The following is a 13,125-nucleotide window of genomic DNA, read 5'->3' as shown; positions in this document are numbered from 1 at the left end:
TTTACGATATGACTGGCTGGTAATATTGCTATGACTGTAATTCACGGCGACAGCAGTTTCTTTTATCTGGCATATATTCTTTTGGCTGCATATTTACAGCTAATGCCCTTGTTTCCTTTCGGGAATGTCCTACAGATTCAGCTACTTTAAGCCCCCAACGTCACCTACCTTAGAGTCATTCTCTTTATCGTTAGAACTCATGTGCAGCTACACAATGAGTTTAACATTGAAACAGCTATTAGGGAGAACCTGGCCCTGGTTAAATGCTATGGTTGATTTAAAAAAAAAAAAGCAGCATTGATTTCTCAGTCTCTGTAAGTGGAGTGCGTAAGTCAGCCAGTACATCACAGCAACAGCACCAAAGAGGCCCATAAGTCAGTTTTGTGTGCGTCACATGCATGCATCCCCGTGCGTGAAGCTAAGGCTGGGTATATGGATGAAAGAGCGACAGAGTGAGTGAGGCTGGCAGCATGATGTATTTTACCTGGTCTGAATCAGTGTCATATTTCGCCCTGCAGGAGTGTCTCACAAGGCGAGTCATGAGCCAAAGGCTGACAGTCATTGGCACTGATGGACAAGGCAGCAAATAAAATTTTTAGCACAAATCTATCACACAGTCCTGAAGCTCTAACCCCCCCCCCCCCCCCACACACACACACACACACACACACACACACACACACACACACCACCACCATTGCTCTCATTCAGATATATAAAACTTACAGTATCTCCCCTTATCTCCTTTGGTCTCTCACTTCATCTCTCTAACTAAATAATACACGTTCATGCTCACGTTCCTGCAGTGAAGGATATGCAGAAACATGTGTGTCTGCATGCGTGAGGTTGCGCTGCATGCAGGGCAGTTCTTTCATTTCCCTATGCTGATACAGTACTGCACTGTACCCAGTGCGCCAGAAACAGCAGAGAGATAATGACTTCCTATACCGGAGGCTCTAATTAGACTGCACCGGAGTGCTCCAGAGAGAAAATAGGAGAGGGCCGACAAAGGACGAGGAAAAATGGGAAAGATATACTTAATAATGCATTTTATCGAAGATCTAAATGTATAGAGATGGAGTTAGGGGCGAGATGGCAGATGGCTGAGGGAGGGATGGCGTGAGAGTTGAGGAGAAAGGGGAGACTGAGTAAAAGATATACCTGCGAGTAAGCAATAATGACCAGGTATTGTTGCCAGAAGTGACAGCACCGCATTTTTATGTCATATTGGGATCTCTTTGCACCACCATGTGTCATTTTAATTACAGCTTTTCTTATAAATATATTTCTTAGAAACTTCCTTGAAAAGCCAAATTGATTTGATTTTACTAGGAAACCCTGAGCAGCACAGGATCACCTTTTTTAAATACATGTGTGAAATAAAAACTAGTGAGTAAATTAGTAAAGATAAAGACTAAATTGATGTCGCAGCATGTCTTCCTCTTGGTATTTCTGTTTAGACAGCTGTCCAAAGTCAGCTGACAGTTGTTAGTTGTGGAGGAATATTTTCATTTTGACTCATAACAGTTATCCACAGGCATCATTTGTAGCCTGTCTGGATTTTTTTTTTTTCCACAACACCTGCCTGCACCATCTGACACCCTCTGTTTCTTTTCATGAAGATAATGGCCAAAATATGGACATTCATTCTGACTGTAATGAACAGCACAAACACCGTTACAGGCACCTTTTAAAAAAAAAAAAAAAATAGTGAGAACATATTCTTCCCCAGTCAGTGATGGATTCTGCGCCATTATTGGGCGCTGTAGAATCAATGAAGAGGCAGCCTATTTCCCTGCTGCAGCCAATCTCTCGCCTTACAAATTGGTGATTGTATCTATCTGATCCATTGCCGTCATTTAGCTTCGTGATGCCATCTGCACTCAGATTTTTCTTCATCATTGGTCAGATAGAAGACTTCGGAAACAGAAGCTGCAGAAAAACAACCTCAAAAGCTTTTATTTGTGTATTTGTTGGTCTCTCTCTCACATACAGTGATGAAGCCTTCACATCGGACATTGCTTTAGTGAATGCAAAAAGTTGAGCGTGAAAAATTGCAGTTATTAATAAGGTTGTCATCTTGCATATGGCAGCATGGTGTACAGGCTTTTTTTTTTTTCTTTTATCACTGTGTTAACCCACTCTGCCAAAGTAGCAATAATTGAAAACACTTTTGTTACTTGGTTTAGCCTGCAACTATTAGCACTTAAAATCACAGCCATGCCCCGAAGCCACATTTCCGTCTGTCCTTCAGTAGTGTTTCAGGTTTTTACAGTTCACATTGGCAGCGGGACAAAAAGTAGTTGGACTTTTAGATACGATAGTACATCTGTGGTGTCTTCTATGTACAAAACCCAATAAATAGATTCAGTGAGCTGTGCTGGATTGGTTTGTTTTGCATTAGTACACCAAAAATGATTATCTTTCTGTCCTATTGCTCCTATTACATCGCAATTCTACTTAAAACATCCAGAAACTAGGATGACTAGGAAACTGTCCTCATGGGAGGACAAAACCCATGAGCTGTAGCTGTAGCATGAGGTATACTGCAACACCTCCAGGCATGAGCGCGAGAGTCCTAATTATTCGCATCTGCTTTGAAAACAATTATTACCTATTACCTTTCTTGTGAAACTGCATCAGCAGTCAGCAAAAACTGCAACTCATCTCTGATGTTAATGCAGCTCTTATAAGTTGTGAAAAGTTGACTAAGCTATGTTCAGTCAGACAGAGCCTGTATGCCCTGAAAACATGCACTTTGTGATGCATGGAGTGCAGCTCTGAAATTTAGCACAGCATAATAAGACATCCACTCTAGTGGCTCTGTAAGGTTTCATATAGGCACAGCAGTGCAGTTAAATGCTAGTGTCAGCATACGGACATGCTCACAACGACAGTGCTATGTTGATGATGAGCAGCTATAATGCTTACCATGTTTATCACCTTTGTCCTTAGTTTAGCATATAAGCATGCTAACACCTACTCAATTGACTGTATTGTCATTAGTTTTTTAGTATTCGGCAATAAGTATTAGAGAAATTAAAATGTTGACCTGATGCCACTGGATGTGTCAAGAGTTCCTTAAAGTGTCAACTGTCTCAGAACCATGAATGTATGCAATGTTGTGCCAATCCATACAGTAGAGATATTTCACAGGAGAAGTGAAAATCTTTAAGCTGCTGAGGATTCATACTCAGGGGACCATGAATGTCTGTACATAATTCTCTTAAATGATGGTAAATCCATTGCTTTAATCAGCCATTATCAACAAATGGTATATTTAAAAAAAAAAATGAATGTACACTTTATCAACAATGTGTTGTATCTGTATTTAGTCTCCCTTGATTGAGTGAACTTTTATTGGACAGATAGATTTAATGCATCCTTTGTGTTGTGGATAGAAAACTTAAGTGTCTAATTTAGCTACTACGGGTTAACAATGCAATGACTGGACCAAGTGTGCTAATTAAACAGCTGATTGGTACTTTTTCCAATTATTTTGCCTCTTGAACTATAAAACAAATGGAGACAAATTTGGCCGAGAGTACCTAACCATAACCTTAACCTTGACTATAACCTTAACAATTGCACATTAAATCCGACTACATTGGCAACGTGCCTCATGGAATAGAGCCATTTTCAAATATCATCCACCCAGAACAACTTTGTTCTCAGTGAAAGTGATTTTCTGAAAGTTTGCCCTCAATCCTAAATTTTTCATATATCTTAAAAACTGATCTTTAGCAGCGTTTATTTTTTTATTTTTTTTATGCTTCTGCTCTGGCAACATCTGTGACTTGATGTATTATCTTTGGCCATAACTTTACTGTGATATCAAAATGTTCTGCAAATACATTTTTCTGGTCATTATTCAAAACCATAGCGCAAGAGGATTGTGACTGTATTTCACATTTGGTAAGATACTGAATTGGTGGCACTAATCATGGGTGCCCACTTTGACAGTGCGGTGATTGTATAGGTCTTCTATGCTGCCAGATTGAAGATGTGTGTGAAGCATTCATGTTTTAGAATTTGAAGCGTCTTTGCAGCAACATCCATATTTGAAACACTGTCTACTGTCATGGCTGCAACCTTTTGTTCTATTAGTAACATCTTTATCGGCTAAGCTTAATATATTTTATTAAATTTATTTCTTCATTGATTGGTTGGCAGAGGCATACAACCATGGGGCTGTAATTCTAGTTTTAATTTTACTAGCTAAAGTGTCGAGTGACATTCCTCTTACTGATCTCACTGTCCTTCTGGAAGTTTCTCCCATCTCCTCACAGGATCCCTGCAGCTCAACCAGAGTGGCCATCAGGTTCTTGGTCACCTCCTGCCCTGATTACTGAGTTTGGCCGGGCAGCCAGCTCTAGTAATAGTCCTGGTTGTTCCAAACTTCTTCCATTTAAGAATTATGGAGGCTGTGTGCTCTTGGGTACCTTCAGTACAGCAGATATACGCCTCAACACAATCCTGTCTCTGAGCTCTGCGGGCAGTTCCTTCCAACTCACGGCTTGATTTTTGCTCTGATCTGCATTGTCAGCTGTGAGGTGTTATATAGACAGGTGTGTCCCATTCCAAATCATGTCCAATCAGCTGAATTGACCACAAATGAAAGCCAAATGAAAATGAGAAAGTCTAGTCTACGGATGATTTTCACTTTGCGTCACCAGCTGTGCCTGCCCTTACTGCTGTGTCACTGAACACGGCCCCTGTTGCCTACAACCTTGACAACACGTAACTTTTTATTTTCACCAAAACTTGAGGTTTTAAGGCCCGTGGTTTTAACAGTTCTATTGTAAGCTGTTGAACTGAGCTGAAACCCAATAGGCCAACTTAAATTTGAAAGTGTAATCCTCTCTGTTGCTGTTGTTTGCTTTCATTGCCGGCGCGCAATGAAGGATAGGTTATTCCACAAAGGATCCACCCGTCGGATCCGTCGTTGGCCTCATGTCTTAGCCGCATTTTGAGGGAGCCTTTGAAATGGGACAGCCCAGTTGCGCTGCTGCTGTGTTGCAGGCGGTCTTCAAATGCAGGGTGCAGCCCCTGAATTGGGACACAGCTAATGTGATATTTCAGTTTTCCCTTTATAATAAATCAGCAAAAATGTCTAAAATTCTGTTTTTACTTTGTTATCATGGAGTATTGAGTGTAGATCGTTGAGCATAAGGCTTCAACAAAACAACATGATAAAATTTACGTTTGAAATTGTATAAGCAGTATAAATGGTATGAACATGTCCCAGTGCAAGTGAAACGCAAACCTTCAGGTATTAAGTCATTGATATTAATACAAGTCCATACATTCTTTGGGACAAATTACGTTTTGAAAAGGCACATACTCCCCATGTCCAGTATACAGTATACATACATATGTCCATCTTTGCATCATGAAGCCAGCAGGTGATATTGAGCAGTATTTCATTCCACTGTCACAGCATGAGAAAATAGATGCCCTGTTTCTTGTTACAAAGCCAATTTAGCCAAGAAAGTGGCGGAATATGACACATTTTTATTAGATGGAAGATTATTGACACCAGTATGAGACCTCAGGGGAATTGGGAGCTTGTTTCCGCCCTTTGATCCATTTCACTTGTCATGTTGTTGAAGCCGAGTTGACATTGCATGGTCCATTATCCCGCTCCATCTGCGGCTTTCGTCTTTGGGCATTTAAAGCATCACATTTCCCTGTCACAGTTCGGGAGTGGTCCACTCATTAACCGTAATGATGCCGAGTGCTGTGCGCGGCCGACCAGAACCAGAGCTGTGATTGGGTGATCTCAGCCTGATGAATGAGTGACAGACAATGATGCAGAGGCAATCGGAAGAGTCAAGGTGGATAGCAAGGTGGATATTTCACTCAACAAGGGATTGTCAGGATAATAAAATAGTCCATATACTGTAGAAATCTGTCATAGTTTGAAAGTCTTTGTTATATACTGTGGGCTATATGTTTGAATTTCACAGGAAATGTCTCTTAAGTGGATGACATTTTCTCTCTTCAACATAGCTTGTGGCAAAATGTCCGAGGTCTACTTAAAGTTTAACAAGGGTGTAGGTTTTTGTGTAACGCTTTATCTCAACAGATATGGATAATGAGTCTAAAACTAATAGACTCTGTCTGTCTCTGAGTCCTCATTTGATATGCGTATGTAATGACTTTGTACAAGCTGCAGTCTGTCAGTCTTATTTCATTACAGGGCTGCTATATCAGGCACTGGTACAATGACTAAGATGCGCAGACCATAATAGGATGGAGCTGAAATCTTCTTCTCTCTCCTGTCTTTCCTCTGTTTTGTTCACTTCTCTCGACCGTCATGTCCAAATTTTGTGTTGTCCTATAATTTCCCTCACTTGATCTCTTCTTGTTTCTCTTCGTATTTCCCCTCCTCTCTGCCTTGGACAGATCTACCTGCGTTTTCTCGACTATGAGATGGCCAATTCCAATGAATGCAAGCGCAACTTTGTGGCAGTGTATGATGGTGGCAGGTATGACTTCGTGAAATGTTGAATCTCTCATTTTAATCATTTTTACAGAGGCTCAAAGCCGCCATAGTTAATTATTTGGGCTCTTTATCTCATAATCATGACTTAATCGTCTCTTTATCTTGAGATAACAACTTACATTTTGTGCTTTTCTTGTGAACAAGATTTAAATATTTAATTATGTCAAGACAAGAAGCTAATGCTTCTGCTCCCCAAGCTTCTGACAAGATACAGCTTCTTTGCTTTAGTGTGTCCATGTTATCTTGGCTTCACATAAGATTTAGAGACTAGATCAGATTTTAATTTACAAGAATCCATTTCTGACACAAGTGTTAATACTATTTTATCTTTCTATTACAGACAAAATGCTCTGTGAGTTAAAGGAATAGTCTGATATTTTAGGAAATACACTTATTCACTTTGTCGCTGAGAGTTAGACAAGAAGATCAATACCACCCTAAAACCTGTACAGTAAATATTCAGCTACAGCAGGCAACCGGTTAGCTTAGCTTAGCACAAAGATGGGGGACAGAAACGGGGAGTTCTGTTGTCAGTGTGATGTTGCCAGACAACGAGCAAAGCCCTTAGGCAGTCGTCGCATCCATCCAAGAAACACAAACCGATCGTAACACCCCAGCTTGTCACTTTTACACTTTTTGCACTGATTAAACAAGCAAGATATAATGTGTTAAGTAGTGAGCTTTAGGGGTGCTGTTAGGCGAATTATATTATCTTTTAACAAAGCAGACTGGCTGTTTTCCCCCTAATTCCAGTCTGTATGCAAAGATAAGCTAACCGGCTGCTACTGCTACAGCTGCTTATGGTGTCAATCTCTTCATCTGACACTCAGCTAGAAAGCAAATAAGCATATTCCCCCGAATATTAAAACTATTTCTTTAATGGAATTGCCAGAATACACTTTTATAGAAAAATGAACTTGAAAAGCATTAACTTTTAATCTCAAAAGACTCAAATATTAAAATCATGCTCATAGTAAACAATACTTGATAAGTTGAGATATATAGAGTATATAACTATAATGCACTTAAAAAAAAATATGATCTCCCTAATAATTGGGTATATTGGGTAGATAATGAATGAACTAAAACATTCTGAGCAACCATGGCTGCTTTGAATTTCTGTTCAATAATGTGGATTATTGAGATGCACAGACACTGCCTGAGTGACTTGATAATAAACGATGCATTTGCTTTTCTCATCCCGACTCGTCTCAGTTCGGTGGAAGACCTGAAGAGCAAGTTCTGCTCCACGGTGGCCAACGACATCATGCTGGTTTCCACGCTGGGCGTCATCCGCATGTGGGCGGACGAGGCGAGCCGCAAAAGCCGCTTCCGCATCCTTTTCACAACCTACCAAGAACGTAAGACACTCGAAAACGCAAACACCTACACAGTTTATCAAAAAGATGTTTACTATAACATGATCCGTCTAATGAGGGAAATTGATATTTATTGCCACTGCTCCATGACAGCGACATTGACGCCAAAATAAAACAGGCTTAGTCAGTAGTGGTAGCCATTAAAGGGAGATGGAGCCACAGTGACCACATTTATGTAGAGTTATATCAGATGCTGTCCATTTGGTAAGGTGTTGTCACGGGTTTCCATTTAGTTTTATGACCATTTAAACTGCACCAAACCAAGGAACATGATTTTCAGCATAATGAATATTGCCTTAGGGTGATTGTAAATATGATATTATTGGTGGATTTGAGCTCAACTCTACAGAAATACTACAGGTGGGGGGGTACTGGTTAATTCCCTTATTGTAAAAAGGCAAAGAGATCAAGATGAAGAGAGATCGAGGGAGAGACAGAGCCTGAGACAAAGGAATATCGGGGTGAGCTACAGTATGTTTGCATCTGCCCGTTTTCTTGGGAGAGATTAAAATTCACACACACACACATACACACACACACACACACACACACACACAGCCTTCCTCTTTCTCATTCACCCGCTTCTCTGTGATGGAGCTTGTAGTTTGACAGGGGTTGCAGAGGGCATTCTTTGTACTAGTGAGGTGAATGAAGAGGGTCTGAGGCTTATGGGTATACAGTATGTCGATATCATTCAGGGCCTTTTAATGCCTCAAACACGCACCTTCACTACACTATTGAACGTTGCATTTTTGCAGCTTGAAGAAGAATCTCTCAAAGCAAATGGTGAAATAAAAATCGTAGCAATAACGGGCAGCTAAAAATTAAATTACAAGAATTGTGTTAAATCTATTCAATGAATTCCTATGAAAAATGTTTACTGTTCCACTGAAATTTCAAAGAGGCGCCTTGGTCTTTATTTTTATTATGACAAAAGGAAACTCTGAGCCAGATGCCTCCTTTCAGAATGCTCTATTAATGCCACACTGTGTCATATTGGGATTATGGTTACTGAGAAGCAGAAATAATGCATCTTGGATTAAGGCATGTACATAGAATGGTTATTTGAAAGTGAGCTGGATTCGTTTTTTTCTTCATCCTGCATGGTTGATTGGTTTTATTGAATGTCACAAAGTAACCACCAAACCCTGAAGGACAATCAGTTGATGCTGATTATATAACTACAACATGTCTCCACTGGTTCTATGTGTATGTTGTAGCGATAAGATAAGATAGCTTAGGGACTAGCTTCTTCAGAATAGGTGACAGCAGCAACGGAGTTGTTTGTGTTGTGAAGTCAGTGTCCCTTTTGTAAGGCCTTTCCACCAAGCAGAGCCAGGATGTGCTGTTGCCGGGGCAACGCTTCTGTCTAAGTCACTCAGGCAAACCCCGGCCAAACCTCAGCCTTTAGAGCAACATCCACCACAGCTCAGCAGCACTGCACCAAACCTGTCAACAGTCAATGAACAGGTGTATCAGAGCTGTGGGAAGCAGACACAGCAGAGCAAGTAATTCAGACTAGTGCGCACTCTTAACTTGTTTTTACTGCAGATCAACTTTTTTTTCCCCAAGAATTATGAAAGTTATGAAATACATTGGTTCTTGTGAAGTGATGCAGCTTATTTATGGAGCGTCATTTGTTTAAAATAAAACAGGGTGAACCTGCAGTGTATATGTAGTAGGTGTAATTACATTTGCTACTTTTGAAAGCATTTCAAGTCAAAACTACATTAAATGACTCGTGTACAAGATGTTCATATTTTGTATTATGTGTAGGTATGATTTACGGATTTTTAGTTGTGTGCACTGCATGTTCATTTCCGTATTTGCACAAAACACTGACATATTTTGGTGGTTAATGTTAATTTTCTAATGTAAAATAAGCAAATGTTTATTACTGCCATAATCTTCAAATTTGAACAACATTACTCCTCCCTGAGGGACTGAAAGGTTAGTAAAGTATTGACAGTTGACTGACAATTATGTGAGGCTTTTAAAAGGGAAAAAAATCCCTAAAAAGCCCCTTTCTACCCTATGACTACCTATATCTGTTATGTAAAGTGTACCAATTTTTGGTATCTATTAACGAGAAGATTTAAAGTGACCCATTGCACTTAAGCCTGTTTATGAAATGTTCACATTCCATCAACATGTCAATAATATTCTAGTGAGAATTAATTTAGCTTTCTATACCAATCTCAACACACATGAGGCAAGGGATTGTCAACAGACATTCACAACCACAAACATCAAGTGTGTTTGTATAGTGAGTGTCCCAGAACAATGTAAAGATGTGGTTCAAAGCTCTGTAAGGGGACCTTGAGTTAAGATTGTTTTGTCACACGTGTGGGTATGTGATGTAGACATGGCCATGACGACTATTTGTACTACAAAAAACTATAGGAAGTTATTGAATTCCAGCCCAACCAGGAGGAAGGAAGATATTGTATGAGGCCTACAAGTGAGTGTGTGTGTACTCTGTTACAGATGCACTAGCTTGGTCTGCAGCTTATGGGCTAGTGTTCCCTTGCCGCAGTAGATCCTAAGCCTTTATACATTTTTTCACAGCTGCTGGTTCCCAGTGGGACCAGCAGCTTTTAGAGAGCCATTCACAGCTGCTAACTCCCAGCGAGTTGCTCCAATGGGAGAGCAATGTACCCAAATGCTAACATCCACTTTTATCGTCCATGCTTTGTTCACACCTGCTGATACTAATTTTTGCTTTGTTTCCAGGCTCACACACACACAAACAAACACACACTGTCCTATGCAGAACTCCAGTGTAAGATTTCATATGCAAAGTATATGAAAATTAAACCTATCCTTACCCGAGAAGCAATTATGTCTTACGTGATGAATTAGCTTGTGTGACGTCTCAGCTGTCAGCATTGTTACGGCTCATCAACAGATACCTGTCTCCGGGGTTGCAGATGGAAATTGCTCTGGCTTCACTACACACATCACTTCTGGTCTCTTGTAAAGCTTCATTATTGTATGCATGAAAGCGTTTGAGGCCGACATAATATGCTGATGTCTGCTAACATATGGGTCTTTACTATGCCTTAGAACAGATTACATCATCTCTACTCCCTTGTTATCTTGGTTGCTTTGGGATTAAGAAAAATACTGTGCACTAGGTAAATGTAATCCACTTAATTTGCTGACAAAGCCCACTATCTTTGTTGTGCATATTTATACTACATGCAGTGTAATCCACAGCAACACTTGCATATTAAACTTCTCTGCAACAGATCTGAGTTCAAGCAGAACACAAGCAAAATTTAGTTTATGTCACATGAGTCAAAGCAAGTCAATTTCATACATACAGAAAATACAGAACATTTTAAAACATAATTTAAGATGAAAATAAATTTGATAAAAGTGCCTTTAAGGGGCAATTGTAAAAAGGTGCTTGGATTTAAAAGTGGAGGTAAACTGTCACACAGTCTGGAAGCAGCAATGGAGAAGGCTCATTCACCTTTGGACTCTAAAGATCAGGAATCATGGAATGGGGACTCAGGAGATTAGTGGTACAACCTATAGTGCCAGTCCATGCCGTGCCTTAAAAGCACGTAAATTCATTTTTAAATCTATTCTACACCATATTTCACTGGTAACCAGTCAAGAGAGACCAGTACTTTCATCAAACAGACAGATGGTGTGTCTTTTTGGCACCAGTGAGGAGCATTTTGAACTTGCTGCAGGCAATGTAGGGGTAACTGACTGACTCTCACACAGTATTTATTATCAGCTATTTGAATTGTTAATTAATTTTTCACTGATTTAAACAATGCTGGCGAGAAAATAAGAATATATTATTGAAATGAGAGGTTATCACTACTATCGTTATTGCAAAATGAAAACAACATTGATAACATCAGACAAAATAACACAACACAACGCAAATCTATAACGGTTATTCGAGTTGAAACATTCATGATGTTTGGCTCCCAGTGCTTCACTGCAGAGGCCTCTTTGCTCTTGGAGCTCCCCTCTGCAGAGACAACCAGACTATTTTCATCAGCCACTCATTTAGGAGTTAATTTATGCTTCCGGCAGTGACTGTGAATGTTTCTGTGTGGGCAAGAGGGCACTTTTATTACAGAATGTCTTGGAATTAATTTTGCAGAAGCTTAGTGTGGATCGCGCTCTTTATAACGTCTGGTCTCGCCCTGTGGTGTTTGGAGGAGCCAGGAGAATGAGAAGGAGTGGGCTCCCTCTGGTGGTTATTAACAAAAGAAATGTTTGCAGTTTTTATACCGTATGAAAGAAAAAAGCGGGGGAAAAGAAGAGAAACAGGTAGGGGGGGAAAAAATGAGAAGAGGAGTGTCAGAACACACACAGAGAGCCAATATGACTCAGGAAACACTGGCAAAGGCCCAGACAGGATGGGATACAGGCAGAGATAGCGATAAGTCACTCTAATTTGGTGTGTTATTATTCACTTGGGATGAGTGCCGGGATGAAAACAGCCATACATCACATTGTCAAATAGTCCCCAGCTCTGCCATACCACTGGCAAGCTGCTTTGGATTGCAGTGCCAGTGTTGTATGTGACAGAGGGGAGAGTGGGAGATAAAGAGAGAGAATGAGAGACATACACAGAGAAAGAGGAAGAGGGAAGGATGCCTCCTCCTCCTCTACCAAACAACTAGCACCAAAATAGAGCCATCCATTATGTTCAAGTTAGTGACACAATAAGTAACTTTCCCCAATGTTCCAACATCGGGGAATTGGAAGTGGTTTCAGAATACAACCCCACCCCTCCATATATATTTTCCCCCTTGACAGATAGTACATGATTGCTTCTTTAATACTCTTCTACAATGGTGGAACTTAACTAAGTACATTTACTCGAGCGCTGCACTTGAACACAGAAGGAATATTTCTATTCTACGCCACTGTGCTTTAGAGTTCCTTTAAATAGTGAAAATGACCTCCACCTGGACGTGTTATCACATTAAAATAATCTTACACTTTATTGTATTAGTAATAATAATACAATACCATATTTGTTAAGCATTTTGCTGGTAATGCTTCACTCTACTTAAGTAAGATTTCAGAGTCTACTTTTTCTTAACAGGGTCTGAGTACTTCTTCCAGAATTGCTATTCTTAAGCGTGAGTTTACTTCTTACTAGGGTGGAGAATATGGCTAAAATCTTCACACAACATATGGAAATATTTTTATATATATCTTGACACAAAAGATGTTCCTGAAATTAAATTTTAGAAACTT

The 13,125-nt window shown here is 40.0% G+C and overlaps 1 protein-coding gene across 5 annotated transcripts in view; it reads left to right on the top strand.

Moving 5' to 3' along the window:
- The window catches only part of neto1l (neuropilin (NRP) and tolloid (TLL)-like 1, like), a 69,947-nt gene that overhangs the window by 46,895 nt on the left and 9,927 nt on the right, over positions 1 to 13,125 (top strand). For 4 of the 5 annotated variants that reach the window (XM_056364924.1, XM_056364921.1, XM_056364920.1 and 1 more), the window contains exons 7-8: positions 6,409 to 6,491; positions 7,724 to 7,869. In XM_056364924.1, the coding sequence (XP_056220899.1) occupies positions 6,409 to 6,491; positions 7,724 to 7,869 (229 nt within the window). Of the gene's footprint in view, positions 1 to 6,408; positions 6,492 to 7,723; positions 7,870 to 13,125 lie in introns of those variants that run through there. The other variant, XR_008826177.1, reaches the window with a different exon arrangement.

Source organism: Seriola aureovittata, chromosome 20, assembly GCF_021018895.1.
Source record: "Seriola aureovittata isolate HTS-2021-v1 ecotype China chromosome 20, ASM2101889v1, whole genome shotgun sequence".
In the NCBI taxonomy this organism is placed as follows: domain Eukaryota; kingdom Metazoa; phylum Chordata; class Actinopteri; order Carangiformes; family Carangidae; genus Seriola; species Seriola aureovittata.
This window is presented reverse-complemented; position numbering and strand designations above follow the sequence as displayed.